A 27,542-nucleotide genomic window follows, 5' to 3' on the forward strand; every position below is an offset into this window, starting at 1 on the left:
ATCGTTCCTTTCCATAGATATAACAGGTAAACTATTCTATGTTCACCTAATTGACTTATAGTTTCCTTATTTATATTCAAGTCATTCATCCATTCTGAATTTATCTTGGTGTAGGGTGTGGGATGTTGATCTAAACTTAATCTTTCCAATTGTGTTTTTCAATTTTCTCAGCAGTTTTTGTCAACTAGTGGATTTTTGTTCCCAAAACTGGGATCTTTGGGTTTATTGTACACTATCTTTCTGTGGCCATTTACCCCAAGTCTATTCCATTGATCTTCCCTTCTGTCTTTTAGCTAGTACAATATTGTTTTGATGAACGCTGCTTTATAGTAGTTTAAGATCTGGTACCTCTAGGCCCCCCATCCTTCACATTTTTTGTCATTATGTGCTTTGATATTCTTGATTTTTTTGTTCTTCCAAATAAACTTTGTCATAATTTTTACCATTTTGGTAAAAAAGTTTCTTGATATCTTGATAGAAATGGCACTAAATAATTTAATTAATTTGGGTAAGATGGTCATTTTCATTATGTTAGCTTACTCTACCCATGAGGAATTACACTTTTTCCAATTGTTTAGATCTAGTTTTAATTGTGTCAAGAGTGTTTTGTAGTTGTATTCATATAGTTCCTATGTCTTTGCAGATAGATTCCTAAGTATTTTATATTTTCTAGGGTGATTTTAAATGGAATTTATCTTTCTAACTCCTGCTGCCTGGATGTTTTGGAAATATATAGAAATGCTAATGATTTATGTGGGTTTATTTTGTATTCTCTAGCTTTGCTAAAGTTGTTAATTATTTCCATTAGCTTTTTAGTTGAATCTCTAGGATTATTAAAGAAGACTATCATTTCATCTCCAAAGAGTGATAGCTTGGTCTCCTCATTACCTATTTTAATACCTTCAATTTATTTTTCTTCTCTGGTAGTACTAGTATTTCTAGTACAATGTTAAATTATAGAGGTGATAATGGGCATCCTTGTTTCACTCCTGATCTTATTGGGAAGGCTTCTAATTTATCCCCATTGAAGATGATGCTTGCTGATGGTTTTGAATATATACTGTTCATTATTTTTAGGAAAGGTCCTTTTATTCCTGCTTATATTTTCTACTGTTTTCAATAGGAATGAGTGTTGTATTTAGTCCAAGGCTTTTTCTGCATCTATTGAGATAATCATGATTTCTATTGATTTGGTTTTTGATATGGTCAATTATGTGGGTGATTTTCCTAATATTGAACCATCCTTACATTCCTGGTATAAATCCCACCTGATCATAGTGAATAATCCTCCTGATCACTTGCTGAAATCTTTTTGCTAGAACTCTATTTAAGATTTTTGCATCCATATTCATTAAGGAGATTGGCCTGTAGTTTTCTTTCTCTGTTTTTGGTCAGCCTGGTTTGGGAATCAGTACCATATTTGTGTCATAAAAGGAATTTAGCAAAAATCTTTAATCACATTTTAATTAATTAAATTGTACAAATTTTTACATGAAGCATGTTAGAAATTGTACCTGGTCTAAAACCATTTGACGTATTTCATTTCGATATGGGTTCAATTTAACAAGTATGTTGACAAACTAGAAGATAGCCTGAGGACAGTCTCCATAAGAGTAAGATGTTAATCTATGTGACATGGGTAATAGTTGAGACAACTGGAGATATAGAGTCTTCATTTAAAGGAGATATTTTATGCATCTTCAATTATTTTTTAATAATGTAGAAGAAATATATCTTAAAATATATGTAGCTGAAAGGCAGAACTAGGACCGAAATAAAAAAAAAAATACAGAAAAGCCAGGTTTGTCCTTAATAAAAGGAATTTAATTTGATTCAATAAACATTTTAAATGCCTGGCAGCCTCTGAAGATGCCAGAACAAAAAATATGACATTTTTTATTTAAATTAGTTTATATTTCTTGGGTGGATTAATTTTCTAATAATTATAGCTATCTAATAATAATTCAATTATTATAAAATGTAGAGAAATGTTCAAGACTAGAGATGCTCAGAGACTAGATAATGATGCATTAGGGATGTTGCATTTCTCCTTAATGAAAGAAATAGTGTTTCTTTGAACTTTCTTATATGCATAATGTTATATGCAATGCCTACCACATATTAAGAATTTAATAAATGCTTACTGAGTAACTCTACCACCTCCAACCAAGAAGAACATGAGCTTCTTTAGGTTAGAGTATATTTCACTTTTACTTTTGAATCCCATCTCCTAGCACAGTTCCCTGAAAATAGTAGGCATTTAATAAATATTTGTTGTAGTAACTTAAAACAGAACATTTATCCATTGTACCTGGTTATATGAAATTAGTTTTAAGTCAAATCTTAGAAACTTCCATTTTTTAACAAAGCATTTCTTTGGCCATTTATGTAACCCTCAACCCCTCTCTCTGGATCTGAATCTACTCTTCATGAGTCTATTCATCTTTTTTATAGAATCTTCAATAACCATTTTGATTTTTAAACTTTCTATTTTCCAAACTCTTCTACCCTTCTATCCATATGTAATTCATATATATATATATATATATATATATATATAACATAACTTTGTGTCTATATACATATTCAAATACATGTATATATTTGAAATTTATATATATACATATATAATTTCTTATTAATAATTATTTTTCTTTCCAAACATATAGTATATTACTTGAGGATTTTCTTTGTGCATCAACATCCAATGATGTCCTCTGTAAATGGTAAGATCAATTTTGATTTGTTAATTGATCTAGAGCCCCTTCACATAGCTATTTTATGTTGAAAATCTATTAAAGTTGAAATATACAACCCTGGAAATCCTTTCTGTTATGAATTCTCTTTTACTTATATTATTATTATTATTTTCTGTATGTATGGTTCTTCTTGGAAGGTTATTTTTTTCCATTTTGTTTACTGAATGCCCTTGGTCCCAAAATCTATTCATGTAAACATTGATGGCCTAAACAACACTGTACTACTTCTAACAATAACACAGAGGGACCTCTTTTCCCCTTTCTATTACTGTACTTTTATTTTATCCTATTACTGTGAAAGTCTGTCCATAAACAAGAGTTGTGAAATAATCTCTTCAGAGTCAGTCATTATGGGAGAGGCATATTTTATTGCTGCCTTTGCACACGAATCATTACAAGGCAAATTTCAGCAACTTTATTTGCCATCTTTGCCTAGAAACCTGAAAGATTTTCTGAGGAGTTGATAGAATAACTTGATTTTTCAATTGTTTCCAGAAATAGGACTCTGAAATAGAAATGAAATTGCTATTCCACTCCAAGAATTTTCAAATTCAAAGCTTTTAACATGAGGATTTTGAGTGAGTGAATTTGGAGTTCAGTCACTGGATTAAAAAAGCTTGATGTCATTCTTGATCAAAGGATTCATGACTGTATCATTAAAAATCAAATAAATCACTTATTCCACACCCTGTGGCATATATCTAGATAATTTTTGAAAGTGAATAAAATCAATCCTTTAAATCACTGATTTGTGAACAGTGTCAAATAACCAGATTTTTGTGGGAGAGGATAAGATTGTTTTTATTTATTGTCATGTATATTGAATTCCCCAATGTCATTAACTGGCAAATTCTTTAGATAAAATATTAAAATAAACATGACATCATTTTAACATAAACAAAATGTTTTCCTACATCTTGATGTAGAACACAAAAGTAAAAAAAAATAAAAACAGAAAACAAAGAAAATTCAATGTCATCAGCTATTATTGATAGTAGAGAGCTTCAAAGATTCGTAATTTTCCCTTTTACACTGAATTTGGCTTGAATTTGTACTCCTATGTCAGTTTTCAGACAATATATGGGACAGGTAACTTCCTTTCTTTTCAAAAAAGATAATTAAGTGAAAAGCATGTGTAAAAATTGTAAACTAATGCACAGATCTATTAATATTAGTAATTTTGTAAGTTTTCATCACAGAAGAGGGTATTATAAACTTCATCAACAAAAAGGTTGCGTATATATGAGCATTTTCTCAGCTTTCCAAGATCATTAAGCAATGACATTTTGCTAAACCCTCATTTCATTATTTTTTTAATTACAGGTCAATTATTTTTTTAATAATAATTTTCTGACATTCTATGATCCATATTCTCCCTGTGCCTCCCACAATTCCGTTCTCACCAAAGTAGCAGGTAATATGATATCAGTTACAATTTTGTTATACAATACATATTTATATGTTAATCAGATTTTAAAGGAGTCACATATTGATTATACCGAAAAATAATTCATAGAGGAAATAAAGGGAAGAATGGCAAGTCTCACTTTGAATTTGGACTCCATCAGTTCCTTTTTTGGTAGTGCATGGTCTTTTTTGTCATTAGTTCCTTGGAGATATTTTGGAACTTTGCATCACTGGTAATAGTTAAGACATTCACAATTGATCATTGTACATTATTGTTTTTATTTGTACAACATTTCATTATTTCTTAGGGAATGTCTGATCCCTTTCTGGTTACCAGAAATTAGGTGTTTGCCCTTTCATCTTATCAATATTTTGATCTGCTCATTATTGTACTTCAAATTTGAATTAGTTTTCCTTCGTCTCAATCTAATGATTTAGTGATTGATTGATAGAAAAATAGATAGACAGATAGATAGACAGACAGATAGATAGATAGATAGATAGATAGATAGATAGATAGATAGATAGGTAGATATTTTGATTATCTAAAGGATAACATTAAAATACCATTGATATTAAAATAACCCCATGAGGAAACTAATACAAGTACGATTATCTTTATTTTAAAATTTAAACATAGACTCATAACAATCAAGTGATATTTTCAATTTTTAATGGCAATAAAGTGCCAGAGCTTGGACTAAAACTGGGTACAGCAATGTATTCAAAACTTTGAGTATCAAAAAAGACTCTGACAGGGTCATACTCATTTCCCCTGGGCTGAATTATTCAAAGGCCTGAATGATTCAAAAAATCATTACTCATGAAGAATCAGAACTATAATATTTATTATTTTGTTTAATTTTCAAAGCATGCTTTTGATGTAAGTAGGGAAATTATTATTATAAACCCAAGTAGAAAAATAAGGGAAATATTCAAAATATTCAAAAAGGGCAAATGACTTGCCCAAGTTTACACAGTAAATAAATCTCAAAGCTAGAGCTTGAATCATGATATTCTGACTCTAAACTTGGAGCTATGTCAATTATGCTGTACTGTCTCTCTCAAAAATATAAGAAAAATTTTAATTTAAAAAATTAAAGGCTGGGAGGCAATAAAATCACAATATACATATTACTAAGGAAAAGGCAAAGAAGAAATTATTTGAGCAAGAACACTAGAGAAGTGAATAGAGCATTGGAGTCTAGAATAAAGAAGATTTACATTAAAATGTTGCATCAAAGAAGCAGATCCAAGATGGTAGAGTAGCAGCATGGAAAGTTGGCAGCTCTCTGAAAATCCCCTCAAACAAAATTTAAAATAGTGCCTCAAAACAAATACAGGAATTACAGAGTCAACAAAGGGGCAGAGTGAAGTAACTGTCCTTAATAAAACAACCTGAAAAATAGGCAGAGAAGCTCCATTTCTCTAAGGTGAGAGGGGAACTAGAAGTAAAATCATGCACAGAGGACAGCAAGTCATCAGCTCAATACTCACAACTGTACAAGGTTCTAAACTTGGGAACAAGCCAAATTCAAGAATACAGGACCCTGCCAAACCAACAGCAGAGCATGTTGTGACCACTCCTTGATGCCTAATACCTGGCACAAGTCTTCAGTAAGGCTGCCTGGTCTGTTCATGTCTGCAGTAAGGCTCCAAACTCTATCACAGGGCCTTTCAAAAGGCACCAGATTGGTGACAATTCAGAGTAAAGCTTCTGACCAAGTCAGCAGTGAAGACCCAAAGCAACAGAGTAACCCCAAAGCAAGGCAATTTCTAATTGTCTTGGTGCTAGCCTAAGGGAAGGCCCAGAGAACTATAACAAAACATTTCACAGCTAGGTGGAGGGTTAAAGGGTAATTTAAAACAGACAAGAATCAGGTATCTTTCTAATTTCTAAGTTGCATTTTTCTTTATGTTTCGCTCAGGTACATGGTGACATTGCTTTGGTTATCATACACAAATGAATTCAGTGAAGTGTGTCATAGTTTGTGTGTCAGAGGAGTGATTTATATGGTGCTTATGTTTTTGACTAGCAATGGGTGTGGGACATCTAAGTGCACCTCTGCTGAGAGAGAAAGGGGGAGTAGTGGGTAATGATCTTTAGGTTTTAATTCTGTGAATATAATTTTTGGGGTACTATTCTAGGGGGATAAATGGGCATATGTATAAATCCTGTGAATATTTGCTCTCATATTACTTCTTCTGTGACTTGGGTAAGAACAAAAATCCTAGACAGTAGTAAGGGAAGTTAGTGGAGAAGTCACATAGATGGGGTTCAGTGGATGCCTCATTTTTCAAGATGATCTTGCAGTTTTGGCACACATGCACAACCATGTCAGACAGGCTTGATGTCTCTCCACAACAATATTCTTCCCCTCCCCTTCCCATGTGCCTCTTTGTGTGATATCGATTATCCTATTTATCTTATTCCTTCAAGTTTCTCTTGGTGCCATCTTCTATTCTCTCCCTCCATTTTTTCTTTTTTTTGCGTATCATCTTAGACCACTTATTACTCCAAACTTTACCTATAAATGATTCTTCTAATTACTATAATAGTGAATATATTTTTGAGAGTTACAAATAACAATATCCTTATATTAATATAAACAATTTTCTCTTATTGAAGCCCTTAAAAGAAGAAATTTTCAATTAAAAAACATTTTCCTCCTTTCTTATTAACCTTTTAATGTTTCTTTTCATCTTTGTGTTTGAATATCAATCTTTTCCCTTAGTTCTGGTCTTTTCTTCACAAATACTTGGAAATCTTCTGTTTTGTTGAATTCCCACATTTTCCCCTAGAAGTATATAGTCAGTTTTGATGAGTAGGTGATCCTTAGTTGAAGACCCAATTCTCTTGCCTTTCTGAATATAATATTCCAAGCCTTGTGGTCCTTTAATGTGGAAGCTGCCAGACCTCGTATGATCCTGATTGATGCTCCTTGACATCTGAATTCTCTCTTTTTGGCTCCTTGAAAATTTTTTTCCTTGGCTTGGAAGCTCTTAAATTTGGCAATTACATTCTTGGGAGTGGTCTTTGAGGATTTAGTGTACAGGGTACTCTATGAACTCTTTCAATGCCTCTTTTGCCCTCTTGTTCAATAACATCAGGGCAGTTTTCTTTTATAATTGCTTGTAGTATCATGTCAAGGTTTCTATTTACTTCTGGGTTTTCAGGTAGACCAGTGATTTTCAAATTGTCTCTTCTAGACCTGTTTTCTTGGTCAGTCATCTTCTCAGTGAGATATTTCATGTTTCCTTCTATTTTTGTCAATCTTTTGATTTTGCTCTATTAATTCTCGCTGTTTTGTGAGATCATTGGCTTCTAATTGCCCAATTCTGGTCTTTAAGGACTGATTTTCCACCATAGTCTTTTGATTTTCCTTTTTGGTTTGGTCTATCCTGCTTTTCATGGTTTCTAGCTATTTAATTTTGGTCTCTAATTTATTTATCATTTCATTTGATTTCTGACCTTCTTTCTCCAATTCAGATTTCCTATCTTTTAAACTGTTATTTTTTAAACTATTTCCAACTTTTCTTACCAATGTTATCCCATTTTTTTCATAAGCACTGATTTAAATTCTTCAAGAGCTTGTGACCAATTTCCATTTTTTTTGGAAGGTTTGGGTGCATTTATTTGTTTGTCCTCTTTTGCTATTTCCCCTGTATTCTGTATTTTTCCTCCATAAAAATTATCTAGGGCCAAAGCCTTCTTCTTGTTCTTCTTGGTGTTGGGAAGTTGTTTTTCCTGGGTATTTTTTGCCATCATTACTATGCTGGTTTTTCCATCCCTTTCTAGTAAGAAGTCTGAGTGAGGAGGGCAGGCTTCCTGTATATGGAACTAAGGAACAAAGTTTTTGCCTGAGGCCACCTCTTGAGTTTCTGGAGCTTCTACTGTTTGCATCCCTTTTTTGTGCTATCTCCAAGCTCAAGTTATGCATTCTTCCACCTGTTTGGGTCTTAAGTCTTGTGAGATCATTGGCTTCTACTTGGCCAATTCGAGTTTTTATTGACTGATTTTCAGCTAAGATCTTTTGATTTTACTTTTTGTTTTGATCTATCCTGCTTTTCATTGCTTCCTGTAGGTCATTTCTGGTATTCATTTTGCCTACCATTTCATTTGATTTCTGGGCATCTTTTTCCAAGTGAGAAATTCTGTCTTTTAAACTATTATTTTCTTTTTGAACTATTTCCCATTTTTCTTGTCATGTCTCTTCTATCTTTCTTATAATCTCAGCTTTAAGGCCCTCAAGAGTTGTGACCAATACCCATTTTTTTTGGAAGGTTTTGATATGTTTACTTATTTGTTGTCTTGTGCTGTCTTCTCTTTAGTCTGAAGTTTTTCTACATAAAAATTATCAAGGGTTAAGATTTTCTTCTTGATTTTTTTGTGGTTATGGGTTGTAGTTCTTAGGAGTTTGTGGCCATTGCTTTGTTCCTTCCTTGTTAGAAGTCTGAGTGAAGAAGGGGGAAATCTTTGTATTTAGTTTTAGAAATGTTTTTGCTCTGAGACTATTTTTCAAGTCTCTAAAGTTGTGTCTGTTGTGTGCTGCCCTGTCAGGTCTCTTCACCCAAGCTCAGTATTTCTCAGGCTCCTGGGTACTCAAGTCTCCTTGCTCTTAGGGCCAAGTTTGTGGTGACCTCAGCCAGCCCCTGAGAACCTAAAATCTGCCCTGAAGAGGCCCAAGTATAGAGGGTAAGCAAGTCTCTGTGATGAGCTCCAGAGAGGTTTTTGCCCTAAGGCTATTTTTCAAGTCTCCACACAGCACAGTCTGCTCTGTGTAGTACTGCATTGTCTCTGTGCCCAAGATCCATGTTCCTCAGCCTCCTGGGGTCCTTAGTCTCACTGCTCTTAAGGATAAGCCTGCGGTCACCTCAGCTAGGCTCCCTATTCCAACAACCTATAGGTTGCCTTGCACTGGCTGTGACTCTGGCACTGTAAAATGAGTGGAGGGGGTGATGAGCTCACCTCTTGGTGGGAGTAATTTTGCTCCCTTTTAGTATCGAAATGCTTAAACTTTGCCTACTTTCCCTTTGTACCTTACTGTGGAGCTCCTTCAATCATCTGATTTTGGTTTTGTCCTTGTAAGTCACCTTATCTCAATCAATGGAGAGGAGAGGAGGAGCCCTGCCTCTTTCTGGGGACATCTTAACTCAAAAGTCTGGAGTAATTTTTTTTCAGTGTCTTAATGGTTTTATTTTGGGGTTTTGGTTATGTATGAGTGTGGTATTACAACAATGGCAAACATGGAGATGTGATTTGCATGGCAATAAAATACAATTTTAAAACAAGTAAATGGAAAGGAAAAGAAAAAAAAATTCCCTTCTCCATAGGTCTGACAGGTAAACTATTAAGTGCTCCTCTAATATTATTGACCTTTATTTCCCAATCACAGATCCATTTTAATTTTATCTTATTATAATGAATGAAGTTTTGGACAAAACCTAATTTCTCCCATGTTGTTTTCAGTTTAAATGGTAGCTTTTCTGAAATACTGAGTTCTTCTTCCAAAATCTTCAAGATTGTCAAATACTAGGTTACTATGGTCACTTACCATTGTGTGTTGTGTATCTGTTCCATTCCACTGTTCCTCCACCTTGTTTCTTAGACAGTAGATGTCTTTGATAGTTGTGTATTTATAATGTAGTTTGAGATCTGGTAAAATTAAACCACTTTCCTTCATTAAAGAAATTCCTTTGATATTCTAGAACTTTTATTTTTCTAGATGAATTTTGTGATCATTTTTCTAGCTCAATTAATTTTAGATAGGTTGATTATTATGGTTTTTGATAAGAGAATTAATTTAAGAATTGCCATTTTATTATATTGGCTTGGCTTACCAATGAGCACTTAAATTCCCCCCAGTTGTTTAGACGTGATGTTATTCATATGAAATGTTTTGTAGTTGTGATTTTATAATTTCTGAATTCATCTTGACAAGTGGACTCCTAGATATGTTATATTGTCTACAGATATAAATCACAACCAATTGCAGAAAAATTTTATTTCTAGTATAGAGGATGTTAATGAATTTTGTATAATTATTTTATATCTCGTAACTCAGCTAAATTTATTTATTTTTTAAAATTTATTAATTTATTTAGAATATTTTCCCATGGTTACATGATTCATATTCTTTCCCTCCCCTCTTCTCACCCTCCTTCCATAGCTGACAAGCAATTCCACTGGCATATATATAATTGTTCAAAACCTATTTAAATATTATTCATATTTACAGTACAGTGATCATTTAATGCCACAACCCCAATCATATCCCCATCAAACTATGTGATCAATTATATGCTTTCTCCTCCTTTTCTACTCCCACAATTCTTTCTCTAGATGTGGATAGATTTCTTTCTCATAAATTAGTCTAGATCATCCTGCATCATTGGGTTGCTGCTAGTTGAAAATTCTGTTACATTTGATTGTGCTACAGTGTTTCAGTTTCTGTTTACAGCGTTCACTGGTTCTGCTCATTTTTCTCTGCATCAATTCCTAGAGGCCTTTCCAGCTCACATAAAAATCATCCAGTTGATCATTCCTTTCAGCACAACAGTATTCCATCACTATCAGATAGAACAATTTCCCCCAATTTCCCATTCCCCAACTGATGAACAACCCCCTCATTTTTCCAATTTTTTGCCACTATAAAAAGCACAGCTAAGAAACTCTAAATGATCACTGTAGTGCAAATATCAATAATATGGAAATTGGCTTTGATCAAGGACACATGTAAAACCCAGTGGAATTGCACATAGCTAAGAGAGGGGGTGGGTAGAGAAGAGGGAAAGAACATGATTCTTGTAACCAAGGAAAAATAATCTAAATTAATTCAATAAAATTTTCAAAAACAACAAAAAAATTAAAAACACAGCTATAAATATTTTTGTGCAAGTATTTTTCATTATTATCTCTTTGGGGTACAAACCCAACAGTGGTATGACTGGATCAAAGGGCAGAAAGTCTTTTAAAGCCCATGGACATAATTCCAAAGTACACTTCAGAATGGTTGGACCTTTTTAATTTGATGTAATCAAAATCATTCACTTTACATTTTGTAATGTTTGTTATCTCTTTCTTGGTCTTAAATTCCTTCTTTTCCCAAATATCTGACAGTTATACTATTCTATGTTCATATAATTTATTTATAATTGCATTCTTTATATTTAAGTCATTTACCCATTTTGGATTTTTTGTGGTATAGGGTGTGAGATACTGATCTAGATGTGATTTTTCCCATTCTGTTTTCAAATTTTCCCAGAAGTTCTTGCCAAATAGTGAGTTCTTGTCCTGTCTCTGCCTTTCTTAATTCATTTTTGAAGTCTTTTTGGGTCCTTTCAGACTGTGTACAATCCATATTTTTCTTTTGTACTCTGCATGTGTTTCCTTTGCTTTTATTGTCCCCTTCTGAGTCTATACATACCTTGCTCTTTGTCTCCATAAAAATTCTTTAGATTTAGGTGCCTTTTTTGTTGTTTGCTCAATTTTCCTATAAAAAACATTAGGGAAATTTTCTCTGGCAATTTCTCTTAATAAGGTGTCTGGGTTATTTTTTTACCTCATGACTTCAAGGAGCTTGATTGATTCTTATATTATTTCTTCAGCTATTTTTCCACTGAGAGATTTCAAATTTTCCTTTCTTTCATTTTTGAATTTTTTTTTAATTTGATGTCTCATGAAATCATTAGCTATCATTTGTCCAATTCTAAACTGTATAAAGGTATTTTCTTCCTTGAAAATTTTTACTTCCTTTCTTTTGTAGTTGTTTTCCCAATTAAGGTATTGGTTTTTTTAGTGAGGTTTTGTTATAAGCTTTTTAAAAAATATTTTCTTTCCTAAGTTTCCTTCTCAACTACTTATATTTCATACTTTTTTGGAGTTCTTCCAGGAGTTCCTTTTCAGTTTAACATACTTTCACATTTTCCTTTGAGATTTCACATGTTTTCATTTTTCTATTGTTTCCCTCTTTTGAACTCACATTTTGGTCCTCCATCTTTATTGGGATTTTTTTTTAGTGTCAGGCTTTTTCTCTCTCTTTTGCTCATTTAGGGATTATTTTCTCCCTTGATTTTATCCATATGCTAAGGTTTAGTTCCATTTCTGTTGGTTTTGCTCTTTTGGTTTTATTTTGAGACATTCTGGAGTGATTTAGAGGGAGGTTGACTGGTGCTCAGTGTATCTTATTCCATTGTCTTCTAGTATGGAATTATTTATCCTAAATGATCTTCATACCCATAAAGCAAATAGGCAAGAAGAGTGTAATACATTTCCTGTGTTTTGAACTTTTTTAATGCGATTTTAATGCCTGATCAACTGCAATGTTATCTGAATTGCTCCCAACTCAAGTTTTTATTGTTCATTCATTTTCCAGTCCTGACTCTTTATGATCCCATTTGGGGTTTTCTTGTCAAAGATTTTTGAATGGTTTGCCACATAATGTTTCTCCAGCTCACATTACAGATGAGGAAACTGAGACTAACAGGTTAAGTGACTTTCCCAGAGTCACTCAGATAGTAAATTTCTGAGGCTAGATTTTAACTAAGGGAGATTAATTTTATGACTTTAGGCATAGTACTGTAACCACCATACCACTTAGGCTCTCCATAGTTATCTCAAACCATCTACTGATTTCTTGTTCCTATAAATAAATTGACCCTATCTAAGCCTTACGAAAGTTTGATAGTAATAAGTGATCCATAGAAATATTTCTCATTTGGATCTAAGTATGTCCTCTCACACTTATAATATTATTTACCTGTTTTCCATCAATTACATTAGAGTGTATATAACTTTCCTACCTGAACTACAACTTTAAGTGTATACTTTCCCTGTTGCCATTCCCATTGCTTTGTTCTTGGTAAGTTTTCTTTTATACTTGGGGATAAATCTCTGTTTATATTGCCATATTCTCTGTGTGTTTGTGTGTATGTGTGTGTGTGTTTGCGTGTGTGTGTGTACTGTTGCCTTTCAGTCATTCATTCATGTCTGACTCTTTGTGACCCCATGGATGATACCCTGTGGATGTACACACACACACACACACACACACACACACACACACATGCGCGTTTCTTATACCTATCTGTTGTGCCACATATTAATGAAGTTCTTCTTTATACCAGCTGAGTACCAATTATCTATTAATTCATCAACCCACATCTTGAATTTAAAAGCAGAGCTTTGAGGCAAAATAAACATCATTTCTAGGTCTTCTCTTGTACCTCTATATACATGATGAAATCCTGGATTATTAGTGGAATAGTTGCAAATTGCACCTGAAGCAATACATGTCACTTAGATGCCCTTTGAATACAGAAACAAGATGGTTCAGTATTTGATCATAGTCTTCTTCAAAACTTCAAAGCAATTTCATACATCTGAATTGCTGTGCTACTCATATATTGGTTGACTTATGTATGTCACATTTGTATAGCATCTGAAGGTTTACAGATAACTGTTCAATTAATATTTCACACGATCTTCATCATGACCCTTGCAATTATCATCCTTATATTATAAATGAGAATGAGATTCAAAAGTGTTAAATGGTTCTCCTAGTTTCTTAGTTAATAAATGCCTGAAATTCTATATGAACCCAGGTCTTCTTGACTTCTAGTCCAATGTTCTCCATTCTCTAATTTTAACCTGGTATGATTGTCTTAGGAAAAGGTATTATTATTCTTTACACATTTTTTTCATCTCCTATTTATAAAGAGGCTCTGCCTCTGGTTCATGCAGTAACGGGCAATAGGGAGGAATAAATAAGAGTCCTTGAATGTCTCTTACACCGAATATCCTGAATTCAGGATTATGAGTTTTCTCTGTATCTATAATCTTTGAGATGCTAACATAAGGCCATTATCCCTTTTGAATATTTCCAGGTGCCCTAGTAGACAAAAGAAAGCTACTTTATTTCCCAAGAGGTGGAGAATAATGTAGGAGAGAGGTCAGCTAAATGAAAGCTGTTTGTTTGAATCTTTTGAATGCAAGTATCCTAGTGATCATGTAACTGGATGGCAATTCTCACACAACCCAGAAAAAGCCATTCTCAAAGACAAGTCCTAATTCTCCCAGTTCTTTTCAACATAGGCTTTCAACTCCTCAGAGAGTGATGACTAAGTCAGAGCTGCTGTTTCTTCTAGTCAGAGCTGTCATTAACTTCCCCATTCCCTTCTCCACATCCCCTCCCTTTCTGTCTGCTACAGATGGATTTTGCATCCATAGACCTCTAGTGTGGCAGTTAGCAGCCACAGTAGGGTGGAGTCAGAACTATACTTATCCACAACTTTGATTCATTCATTCAACATTCTTTTCAATTCAGTCTGAACCAGATTTATGGAAGCCCAAATAATCCCTTACTGGATTCAATGAAAGCATATCAGTTGACATTTTTTCTCTTTGAGCTAAAACAAAAATAATAAAAAATCATGCATTAAAAAAATCTAGCATCACAAGTTTCTAATTGTTATGCTACATATCTATACAAATCAAAGGTAATAATTTCTTCTAACTTCCTCCTGCCTCATGCAAAACACAAATGTGAAAAGAAAAAAATGTTAACTTATATGAAAAGTTGGTTATCTTCACCTTAGCATGTAACTATACCCTTTCTTGGATTCTCTTGTATCTTTCATATCCTTCCAAATGATTTTAAGCACCTCCAAGGGCAGAATCTTTTGTTTAGGATCACGGAATGAATTATGTTGTAAGGACTCCTAGAGATCAGATAATTCATGTCTGTCTGTTTTATAAATGAGGAAAACAATACCTGGAAAGGGAAAGTCACTGAATTCATCGAAGGTTACATGACTAGTTAGTAATAGAACTAGAACTAGAATTCATATAATTCCACTTTAAGTCTAATGTTATTTCTCCTATTCCAGAGGGTCAAGTGGCTATGGATTTAGAGTGGAAAGGAAATACCTCTAGTACAGACAAACTCATTTTAAAATGAAACAACTGAGGCCTAAAGATGTTAGACCAAAGTGATGGGCCCAGTGAAAGCTGGAAATTGAACTCAAATCAAGAACTTTTCCTGCAATATTATGATTTATTCTCTGAGGTGTCTGAGATGCTTATAGGTCCCCAGTAGGTATCTAACACAAAAAAAGGTTGAATTGTTTACTATTTAAATCATTTGAACTTATGTTTTCTTTCAATCCAACAATCATATTGAAAACTAGGTCATTAGTTAAAGAAGAACAGGAAAGATAGAGGCTGAAAGCTTACCTATATATATATATATTCTTGGACTCAAATATATTTATATATATTTGAGTCCAGGAAATAATTCAGAAAAGTAATTGGAGTTATGAGAGAGGTTCTATACTCAGGACAACACCTGAGAGCAGAAGTAGACTTTTTTTTTTGTTTTTTAGTCAGACCAACACGTTGGGAGGCAGATGCTCCAGACTAAGATTAATCAACCAAGTGATGAGAGATACTGTGATAGCATTTTTAGCCATGTTTGGAAATCAATAAATTGAAGGAGTGGGAGTTCCATATTTTACCAGCAGCCCCACAGGTCATGTTGCCTGGGAGTTAATGGTCTAAAGGAATGAAAATGAGAGTTGTGGGATTAATAGCAGGACTGCTCATTAACCTAAGAAAACACAGCAGGACACAGTTGTCTTCCACACAAAATCATACAAAATTCTCTCTTTATTAAATATACATTATTTACAGTTTAAGTCTTTCTCCTGTACAACAATAACCATAGAAAACAAAAGAAGCTAAGGCTAACCTTTTTCCCCATACAGTGTATTAAGACATGTTACATTGTCTACAAAACTGACTTGGATTGAGGCAACATCCCTTGGGACTGTTAAAAAAAATTCATACAATTGAAATAAAATCTAGACCTTCACAAGGACTTGGGCGAGGGTACAAATAGAGGTGAAGCTTTTTTATTTTTATTCATCAATTCATTTATATTTGTTTACTCATTTCTTTTACTTTTACTGAGCCTTTAAAAAATAAATTTGTGGTCATTTTCTTTTTCTTCCTCACAAATTGAAAGTGACTTGTTTTCTCTAGTTCCTAGAAGTCAAAGGACCCTGCGTGATGGTAGTGATGAACTCCCTGACTGAATTGTCTGTTACATAGTGAGCACCTCTTCTTCCCACCTCATCTGATAAGGCAACATTTCTTTGGAGGCTCTCAACACTTGCTCCTGCTAATAACATGGGTCACCAATCTAGGGGCTGACAACAAAAAGACTTCAGCCAGGTACAGCAGTGAGATGTAAGCAGGCAGAGGAATCATTGGGAAAGTGTCCCCAGATTCATAACAAAAATGTTCCTCATTCTGATACCTTAGTAAATGGAAACCATCCCTGAACCCTTGTTAAGTCACTGAGAGTGAGGTTTACTGTTTCCCTGAAGGCAGATTTGAGGCAGAATGAGGTTACAAAAGTTGAGACTCTGCTGTCATTCAGAGGGAAGTGATTGTGTTAATATTTCATTTAAAACTTTCAAAGGAGATTTTTACTCTCAGCATGTATGGCAAAGCAAGCTCACTTAGCCTTATTATCCCTTAAAGATACATTGGAAAGGATCACATTCAAGTGAGGTGCCAGCAAATATAATGTGATGCTTAGGTTACATATTGCATATCTTTCTTTTTCTCCCCAACTCTCCTTCTCTGATAATACTATTAGAGTCTAGGACTTGTTAGAGCATTGCAATGAGGAGGACAAGGTCATGGGCTAAGCTCCCCTATCAGCCAGTTTGCTTCACTTTATTCTGTATACATAGACTGTACCCTAACTCTATCTGGCCATTGGGCTTCTGTGTGCCCTGGATCCCTAAAAGATGTGGGTGATAGAGTATGAAGAGATGAATGCAAATCCACCACTGCTGTAAGAAAACCAGTGCAAAGAATGTCCTCCCAACCTTCCCCCCTACCTGAATTATAGCAGGAAGGGTCATCTTTAAAGAAAAAAGCCAATCTATCATCATCTTAATGCTGCTGAAGACAGCAGCACCATAGAAGGGGAAAAACAAAAGAAAACTGACACTGAACTGTCCCTGAAAAGCCACCGGATATGGCAAGATTATTCTGACTTAGTACAATAAATCCAGGGAATAAACTGTGAAGGCTGTTCAGTTTTGTAAACACAAAGCAATAAAGTTTCATTTACAGGTAACTTTGGTAAAGATGGACTTCAATTTAAGTATTTTACATGACAATGTTTTTATGTAATAGCAGATAACTTGACTAAATAAAGTACGTAGCTGACAAATATCTGGAGGATGGTTGGAGTTGGATTCTAAGAATGTCATGCAGAGTTGAGGGTGAATAAATAAATTCCCCATGCAAAGCCCTTGGTGTTTACTAAGATATAATATGATTATTCTAAAGGGCTACACATAGTCTAAAATGCATGGGGCATTACGCAATAGGGATAGCTACAACTGGCATGATAGAAGGATAGCCCTGTCCATGTCTGATCCTTCCAAAACTAGCCCAAGTGCTTTAAGAAATATGTCTGATGTGTCTAAATAGTTGCCTTAATCCTTACTTAATCTGTTCAGCCATTTGTAGACTCTAAACATTACAAAAGACAAACAATTAGGTTACAAAGTACAATATTTCACTGGAAAGTGTGCTTTTATTCCTCCTCAGAGTAGCTTATTGGGGGAAAAAAGTAGGGGAAGGAAGAAAAAAAAAGGAAGAAATGAAGCAAGAAGAAAAAAGAAGGCCAAAAAAAGTCTGATTTCAAACTTTATTTGCATGCATGGCTAGCCCAATATCCTGGCAAATTGAGTCATAGTTCACAACACCAGGAGGGGGGGAAATTTTAAATCTTAAAAAAATGGTATGTCTTAAAAGAACAATGCCAAATTTTGCTCAGAAGCCTAACAACTTTAAGACCAGTCCTAAACATTTGAAAAAAAAATTGTTTATGGTGGTCTTGTACCCAATAGAAAAAAAATGTAAAGTATTTCTTGGAGAAAACATATAACAGACCTCTTTTTTGACAATGTGATTTTTTTTTCTTCTCTACCATGCATTCAACTACTTTGAATTAGTAAAATCAAAGCCAGAGAGCCGAAGAAAACAAAAAACAAACACTTTAAGCTTGATAACTGTGCTTTTGGAAAGGGAGGGGCACTAAAGCAGCACTTGGAAAGTATTCAATTATGCCACTTATTTCAAAATAAAATATTGTTAAATTGCATGAAGAACATGATATAGCACTCAGTTGCTTTTTTAGATATTGAAACCTAATATTGATTCCTTTTATTGGCCTCTACTTATTATCTAAAAAAACCCTTTCTGGTGGGGAGGTGGAGGAGAATCTAATTATCACCTATGGGAAACAAGAGAGAGGAATAAAATCCCATACTTTTAGATAATGAGAAAAAGTTACAGAAAACTGCACTGTCCACATGTCCCTTAGTTAGCCAGGGTTGTGATTTTCACTTGTAAAGGGACATAAAATAAAAATAAGGGCTAACAGAAATTTTTTGAGGAAAGACTGAGCATGAATCTGTGTGGTCTCATGTCTGTCATCTTCATTAAAAAATATCCTGCTATCAAGACAGGACATCAGTTGCCCAATGTATGAAATGGGACTCATTCTAGAACCCTTGCTTTGTGAAATTTCTCTTGGAAAAACCATTACTGCTAGAAAATTTATTATCTCCCTCTTCCTAAAATATTTTCCATATGATATTCAAGAGCTCCCTTAAATTAGTCCTTTATTAAAGAGTGGGGGTTATGATGAAAGAATAATATATGTCTCTGGCCTGCATTGTTATTGCCAAAACATTGTTAAAAAGCCAGGAAAGAAACAAAAATAGCAAGGATGCCACAAGAGCAGAAAAGACAACTCCAAACTGAAGAGAGGAAAAAAAAGAGTATATAAGTTCCAAAAAGTATTATTCATTGATTTAAATTCATGCAAGTTGGAGGAAAGCGGGTCAGAGAGAAAGATGTACTATCCAAAATGTTGTTCCCAGGATTTCAATTTTATATTCATTTATATGAGTTCAGTATTAAAAGTAGAAGCTTTTTGGAGCATCATATAATAACTTCAACAATTTGCATCTGTCTAGCTAAATAAAGCAGACAAAAGGTAAAAGACTCAAAATAATTCAGACCCCAATGTATGCTACAGATTTACAGAGCAGCCAGACTAACTACTCATAATGATTTGATCTGTCATGTGATTTGTCCATGGCTCTCAAGAACTTTGTAAGTTGTCAATTGCCTAGAACAGATGATTATAAGATGAGAAGTGGGTTAGCTGGAACAAAAGGTAGCAAATTTATATCAATGGGAAAAATATTGTCCTAAATCTTCATTAAGAATTTTGTAAAAACAAATTGGCCAGGGAAGCTAGGTAGCTCAGTAGATAGATAGCCAAGGCCTGGAGATGGGAGGTCCTGCATTCATATCTGGCCTCAAAATGCTTCCTAGCTGTATGACCCTGGACAAGTCACTTTACCCTAATTGTCTAGCCCCTACCATTCTTTTGCAAGGGAACTGATATTTACTATAAGTTCTAAAAGGTAAGGTAAGAGTATTAAAAATGAAATGGGCCTCAGATCTGATATTTAACTATTTATTTTATTTTCAGCCCTTATTATAATTTTAAGTATGGAGTAGTAGATCTGATATTAGAGAAGGGAAGGGATTACTCGGTTACCTCCTTTTTGCCTCTAAGACACAGATGAGGATATAATTCACAACACAGTTTCCCCTAATGCAAATGCCCAAAATGCATGTGATAAAGAATTCAGGCATCCAAAATATCTCTATGATAGGCTTTTGAACAAAAGGCCTTTTTTTTTTCTTTATTCTTAATGAAATTCTCTTAGTAAACCTGGAAGTATAACCTGAGTAAACAATGCATGGTAGAGTGAGTATTAAAAATACCCCCCAGTTAAGTAAACCTACTATAAATTGATGTGAACTAAGAAAATAGGAGATTTATTTGGTGGAAATAATATCAGTGATAGAGCTCCTTTTAAATGTGAAATTATACAGGTTTTTTTTTAAATTCCATTGTTTTGTCTTTTTTGGTTTTGCTGTAAAGTGACAGTATTTCATAAAATCTTTTGTAAAAAATGGTCATTAAGTACTGAGGGTCTGAACTGTGGGCTGAGGTGACACACAGAACATCATTATGCATTTAGGAAACCCATCTATTGGGCTAGAGGGAAAAGTGGGATAAATGTGGATTATATGGGATTGTACAAACTGTACATGTGTTTCTAGAGAATGTGTTTAATTACCCCAGGGATGTAACAGTCTTGAACTTTAACAACTGCATGAAACAGCAGGGATCCATCCTTCCAAAGAGAAAGGACAGGTGTGGGTCAGTGCTCTCTTTTCACCACTGTAAATCCCATTTGACTTTAAAGGGCACAGCTTGCTTATTTGCTATTCATTTAGATCCACGGAGGGACAAACCATTCTCTTAGATGACAAAATCATGTCAATGATCTTTCAATTACTCTCCTACCAAACCTGATTTCCTTCTGAGTCTCATTTCAAATAAGTGACATAGTGAGAGCACCATATGCACAAACCTCTTTTTAAACCAGAGCATATATGGAATAAATATGGTAAGTGAATGCAGGTGCAGCAGTATGTATGCATATGCGCAAGGATATTTGTGCTAGTGATACAGCCATGAAGCCTCTATAGCTCCCTAAATGCATACAGAAGTAGGTGAGAAAACCAAATTGTTCCACTCTGGCCTTTGTGAGACTTTCATATATGTATATAATTTCATCTGAGCCTTGTCAGCAAAAATTAAAAAAAAAAACAACAAACACAACAGCCTCCTCTTCTAGAAGCTTGAATAATGAAGGCATTCAGCTTTATTACTCACACACTCCCTTTTCTTTCCATTTCATTATTAGAGAGGCTTCAGGCTAGACTTCTTCCTCTTTATTGTGACTTTTATTTCAGGAGGAGCATGTAACATAGCACAAGGCTGATTTATGCTACCTTTTTAGAATTAGAAAATTCAACTCTGACAATCTGTGGGGGTCGTGGGATTGGGAGAAGTGAAATTGAAATAACTTTATGTTTATTAAAGTCAATTAAGTTCATGAGGGGAAAGAAACATTGCATCCTTATTAGAATCACTTAAAAGAAATTTACTAGGACAAAGACAAGTGAAAACAATGAGGTGACAGAGGAGTCTGCAGGCATTAGAAAATGAGGAACAATCATGGTCTTTAGTGTAAGGTCCCAAAGCAGAGAAACCCAAATGTAAGACAGATCATTTTCCTATCATTTTAGCCACCAAAAGCAAAGAGAAACCCGAAATGAATGGAACTAATGAGCTCAACATTGGGAGTCATGTCACGCAAAGGGAGCGTTAAATAATCAAATGCAATATAAACACTGAGAACAAGATGGAGCGTCTGCTAACTGTCAGGGCCTAGAAGCAGCAAAGCGGTAATTGTTTTCAAAATCGAGTTTGTCTTGTAAACAGAATCAGCAAGTGGCGTTCACATCTGTGAATCACTCCATTGGTATTTGGTAGTGAGCCCCCCCACCCCACCCTCCCATTCCCTGCTTTCCTTTTCTCCAGGGTGGTCAAAGGACAAAAGTTTATTTGTGTTCCTTTAATGTGCTTAATACAAAACCAAAAGAAATCAGAAGAGATATCAAGGAGAGCGCAAACCCCTGGATTACATACAGATCTATCTTTGGGACAAAGAAAGTGCAACATATTTTTAAGGGATATGTAGTTTTGTATTCCAATGAAAACCACTAAATTAGCACAATTTCCAGAATGTACTTCCCCCAGGAGGTCAGCATAAGCAACTCATCTAATTATAAACAGCATTTTGAAAGTGGTCAGAATAAGTGGACATTTTGAATGGGATTGATTCTATCTACTCAAAGTGGTTAATGCAATTTAACCCTTGCTATATTCCAGTCCCTAGTATTTATTTTCTTTCATGCAGTTCTTCATGTTATGCAATTAAGGTTTCATGATGCTGAGTGTTTAAGAAAATTTACCTGGATTTTCTTATTCCATCACATATTGGACCTCTGACACCAGTAGGCAGTAGCCTAGCTAACATATCATATAAAAATGAAAGAGGCATCAATAAAGATACCAAAAAGAAATCTAATTTTAGCAGCTTCCTTTTACTTTTTCTCCTTTAATTTCAGACTACTATTTTCTTCATGCTTCACCTAGATTATGCTATTGTATGCTGTTCTAAATGATTGACCCCATAAGGCGGTGTTGAGTGAGGTGTACATTAATTTACTTGTACCTGTTGCTACTATCAGTAATCCTATATTTGCAAAATCTCAGAGCCTAAAAGTTATAGTAAAAAGTGGAGAGGATTGACGAAGGAGCTGACTATGATAAATTAACTATGACAACAACAAATATCTCTCTTGAACCTTTTGACATGCCACTGAAATGAATCAGGAATCCAGGATTTTTCTCTCCTCTGTATTTCACAAATGGAAGCATGGGGGTCAGGAAGAGGTTTATAAATGTACCCCAGCATTGCTTACCACAAAGTGTAAATGCAGATCAGTGAGACTGAGTAACTGTGGAACATAACAAAGTACTTTAAAAACTGTGGGAATAGAAAAAAAATCAATAGGTAATCATGCTCATATGTGGCTCTTATTCGGTCTAAAGTAGTATAGCAGGTCTCTTGAGTGGTCGTTGTCACCAGGACAGGCTTGTGCGGAGGAGGTGGTATAATAGTTGTTGGGAGTCTCTTGGGATTGGGGTGAGGGTTACTGTAGGGTCTTCCCAAAATATGGAGGAAAATCAAGAAGGAGGATATAGAAAACAGAAACGGGAAAAATAATGTGTGGGTACCATTTAGTCCATTAGATGAAATACTCCCTTTTACACTCGCTTACTGTGTTTTGCAAGTCAATATCATTCCTAAAGGAATTTTCCAAATTTTCTGGGTATTCTTTCTCCTTCATCTGGTTAGTTCGATGTGAGTGTTTATGTTGGTAAAGGAATCGAGTCATGATACCAATGATGCAGAAGATGATGAATATAACCACGGCTATTACACCTAGGAAGAAGCAGAAGAGAAAAAACATGAGCAAAAGAAGAACCACACTTAATCCGTAAAGTAGAGAATCTAAAGGGTCACAGGGCAATAGAAAAAGAATTTGCCTTTAAAGCTCTTCGATCCTAGGAGGAACTTTGCTACTTTGTACCTTTATGACCATAGGCACATCACTTAAATCCTTCTGGGCTTTAGTTTGCCTGTCTAAAAAATAACTTGTATTAGAGGCCCTCTGCAGACACTTCTGGCTCTGAAAATATAATTCAATCATATCTTAGCTCCTTCCTGGCTCCTCATCAGAAGATAATCCAGCTGGAGATCAGGGACAGTTTCATAAAGAAATATGCATTTGGCATAGCCTCTAGAGTAGATAGGACATTAGGCAATGGACATGGGGATGGGAGATGAAATTATTAAAGTTAAATAAATTCAAAGAGGTGGGAAATTGAAGAGAGTCTTTAGAAAATCAATGGTAAGCCAATTTCCTCTTTATCTACAAGGGAGTTATGGGGGAAAGGCTAGGAAAAATTTGATAAGGCGAGAGCATAAAATGTCTTGGATAGCAGGATCAGATATTTTAACTTAATTTAGTGGGCAAAAAGAAGACATTGCTGGATATTATGATTGTAGATTAGGGGCAACTATCTTGCTGAACTCTCCCAATATTTTTGTCCAAAAAACTTAAAAAATAACACCTCAAATCAAACTTTGGAGTGGCAGAGTCAACAGTAGGTCAGAGTGGGATTATTTTTGGCTTGAGAAAAGTTGAGGTCTCTGTAACAAGGGTCAAGGTCTGTCAGGAGCCAAGTTGTAGCAGCGGTAGCAGCTATAGCAGCAGCTTCAGGAGCACTCAGCCCAGGAATAGTAAGGGGGTTGGAAATCTGTTCAGAGAGAGATTATGGGGAATGCCTTATTGGAAATGGGTACATTTGGCTCTTCCTTCCAATCTAATTGTCCAGAGATATCTGGATTATGGTTCCAAGGTTGAGAGGAGCAGTGGTGGTCTATCACATGACACTCATCTACATCTTTACATGACTAATTTCATTCTAAAAGGAGAGAACCCATTGTTCCCAGGAACCACATGCATGCAGAGGGAATGGCTAGTGTGAGAGATTTTGTTAGTTATGCCCTTCCTACATTTTTTCAGTAAATATCCCTTTGAAAAGCTAATTAATTTAAATTAATTAATCAGAATTGGGGGATAAAAGGATGGGAGTTCATGAGCCAAAGTTTTAAAAAGTATAGCCTTTTAGGACCATCCAGAATTTTTACTTAAGAACTAATAAGGCACATTTTGGAGACTGCCATCTAATTCCAATGTAATGGTTAGCCCAGATAGAGTGGGTCTTCATTCTAAATCATGTTAGATCAATTAACTCATTAAATTCTATACCTCTGATAAGAAAAACTCCATGACAATAACAAAATTATTTCTGAATTATTAGGGCTTGACTATAACTCAGCCAAAAAACTCATATTCGGATCCATTAAAATTTTATTCTTTTCAATAAAAAAATATCTTCTAGAGGCCCAAACATCTATGGTAGGAAGAGTCTTAAAGAGTAGTATGTAATGCAATTAATATATGACTTCCAGGTATAGACTCTTTGCATTTACTAAATCAGATTAGGTTCTTTCAATAAACCTAGTAAAGAAATTTGAGAGATGAGGTGAATGATAAAAAAGAGAAGTGTTGAAAGAGACAGAGATAAGAGTGAGTAGGCTTTTTAGGTGATTAGGCACTAGGGAATGGAGCTGAATAAATAAATAAGAGCCACTGGATTTTTGTATGCCAATCATCTGCCTGTAGTATATGGATTATTGAGATCTAAATATAAGTCTGCAGCTTAGTTTAAGGGATTGAACTATAGTCTTCAGTTTGGAATACCAGCATCAGCATATTTGAGTACATATCACATGGATAAATGTGGTTAGTGAAAAGCTACATTTAACATAGAGTGCTGTTTTGTTTCCATTCCTAGATTTACTATACAACTTGAGTCAAGCAGAGTATCTTACTTGAGACAGGATGTTCCCCATTCCACCACTGGGAAATGGATTTTTCACAGTGTGTAGAAAAATAACTAAAAAAAAGTGTCATTCATACTGCAGTTAAGGAGAAGAATTCCCCCTGAAATATCCTGTGGATCATTCTCTGATAGCCTTTTAAGAATGAGAGAAACAATTTAGCATAGGGCAGGTATTCTAATCCAGTCAAAAGTAGGGGACCATTTTTAAGATTAAGATTCTTTGGTGTTAAAGAATTTAATTTCCAAGATCTCTCATGGAAACAAAAATAATAGGGTCATTTTATGCTATTAAGATTTACATGGAAAAATTGAAGCACTCCAGGCAACAGAAAAGACAAGGTAGGATAAAAAGAATAGACAGAAGAGATAAGAGAAAAACATAACTGGAGAGACAAGGGTAAAGAAGAGAAGGAAAGAAAAAATTGAGAGAGGAAGAGAAACAAAGAAAGTGAGAATGAAAGAGAAAGAAAAAATAAAGAAAAGTATAAATACAAATGTTTGAATAGAGCAGATGTGCATTTTTAGCTCTATAGATATATGTTCTGATAGATTTGAAACTGAAGTCCTGTGGGCTTCATCTTCCTCATTAGATCCAACCAAAAGCACTTGGTTGGAAAAAACCAAGAGAAATGTAGTTTCACCCATCTGTCTGCTTCAACATGGATCCTTCCCTGTGTGTAGCTTTATGAGTCTGCTTTGTTTTTGCTTTAGGAAAACTGACAACTGGATGAGAAGAACAGGTTATAGGCTGCCTCTCTAGATTAAACTCTCCAGCTGTTGTCTCTGTGCCCATCTGCTGGATGGATGAAGCATGGGGGTGATCTGGTAGATCTGTCAATAGTAGGGGAGATGGGTTCCTTTGCTCATTCTTCATAGTGCACATGGGATTCTGTCTGTGCAGCCTAAGATGTTATAACCCCTGCCTTTGCAAATGTAAGTGTACTTGAAAGAGTACTCAAAAAGAAGAATGTTAAGTGAAACATTTTCCCAATTTTCAAGAGTCCATCTGCCTGATTTTCTTGTTTGTTGCTTCCAGTGATGAGAAATGGATTACCTCCAATGACAGCCGAATCACTCCTAACTGCATTGGTGAGAGGTTCCCGTTCATCTGTCTTCCCAAAAGGATCTGCAATGCATCCAAAAACAAAACAAAAACAAAACAAAAACAAAAAACACAAACAGTTCAGTTCAAATCCCTTTTTTTGAATAACTAAAGCTTCTCAAAACACTGGGAATGATTTCCATGTGCATTTAGTGCTGTTTTTCTCTAATGTGTGTCTGGCTCAGCAAAGGGATAGGACAATTAAACAAATACTGTCTGTTTAGGTAAATATGACATTAATTAATGTGCTCTTTTCATGATATTATCACTCAATTTTAACAGGAATGTTCAAAAAATTGTACAACCCCTGACAAAAACAAACAGAAAACTGGAACAATGAAAGCGAAATCTAAAATATCTAAATTGTTGTGAGTTCCTTTCTAGTGATTCTCAAAAGACCAAAAGCAGAACTATTATATCAAGAAGTAATGTCACCATATTATGAAATTTCACATTTGGATGGAATGTCAGAGATCATGTAGTTAAAAGATGTTTGAATATTGATTCCCTCTAGAATGTATCTAATGAATAGACATTCCCACCTTTATGTCAAAGACACCTCTTCCACTTTTTAATAGTTCTAAATTTTAGGAAGATTTTTTTTAATATCATGCATCTTTTACATTAATAATTTTTATTTGTGTTTGCCTCTCTGTAAGTTCCTTCCATTGTTATAGTTTTGCTTTTTCAATGTTGGTAAAACAAATAGGCTATGACAGTCCTTCCAATGCATGAAGACAACTTTTTTTTTTTATTTGTCATGAATCCTTTTTTTCCCTCCAGGTCCAACTCCAATTCTGTCAACTAATCTCCATATGCCATGAATATGAGATTCTATATTATTCTAGTTATGTGTCTCTGGAAAATAAATTATAATTTTCAGCTTATTAAAGAATTTTTAAAATAGAGAATCCAGACATTAAAATATACAGTAGGGGTTAGGTTAATCTAATGAACATAGAGTCACATGATTACTTCTCTAGTCCTGGACATGATATTTACCTTAATGTTGTCCCCCATTCAAATGAGTTATTTTAAATGTCATTGTTATAAGTGAATTGCTATGTAGTCACATATTCCTATCATAATTATAAAAATAATTTTTAAAATCTATGAATTAAAATAATATTTACCCAAATTAAATTTAATTAATTTGATTACATTCAATCCTGACCATGTCAGTGTATTAACTATCTTTCCTAACTTTATATG

At 34.5% G+C, this 27,542-nt stretch overlaps 1 protein-coding gene across 2 annotated transcripts in view; it reads right to left on the bottom strand.

The window, feature by feature from the left end:
- Positions 1-15,799: 15,799 nt before the first annotated feature.
- CNTNAP5 (contactin associated protein family member 5) overlaps positions 15,800-27,542 on the bottom strand; it is a 908,736-nt gene continuing 896,993 nt past the window's right edge. For both annotated transcript variants that reach the window (XM_056793728.1, XM_056793729.1), the window contains exons 23-24: positions 26,283-26,354; positions 15,800-23,198 (exon numbers count right to left, since the gene is read on the bottom strand). In XM_056793728.1, the coding sequence (XP_056649706.1) occupies positions 23,002-23,198; positions 26,283-26,354 (269 nt within the window). In that variant the 3' untranslated portion in view covers positions 15,800-23,001. The remainder of the gene's footprint in view (positions 23,199-26,282; positions 26,355-27,542) is intronic.

The sequence above is a fragment of the Monodelphis domestica genome, chromosome 4 (assembly GCF_027887165.1).
Source record: "Monodelphis domestica isolate mMonDom1 chromosome 4, mMonDom1.pri, whole genome shotgun sequence".
Taxonomy (NCBI): Eukaryota; Metazoa; Chordata; class Mammalia; order Didelphimorphia; family Didelphidae; genus Monodelphis; species Monodelphis domestica.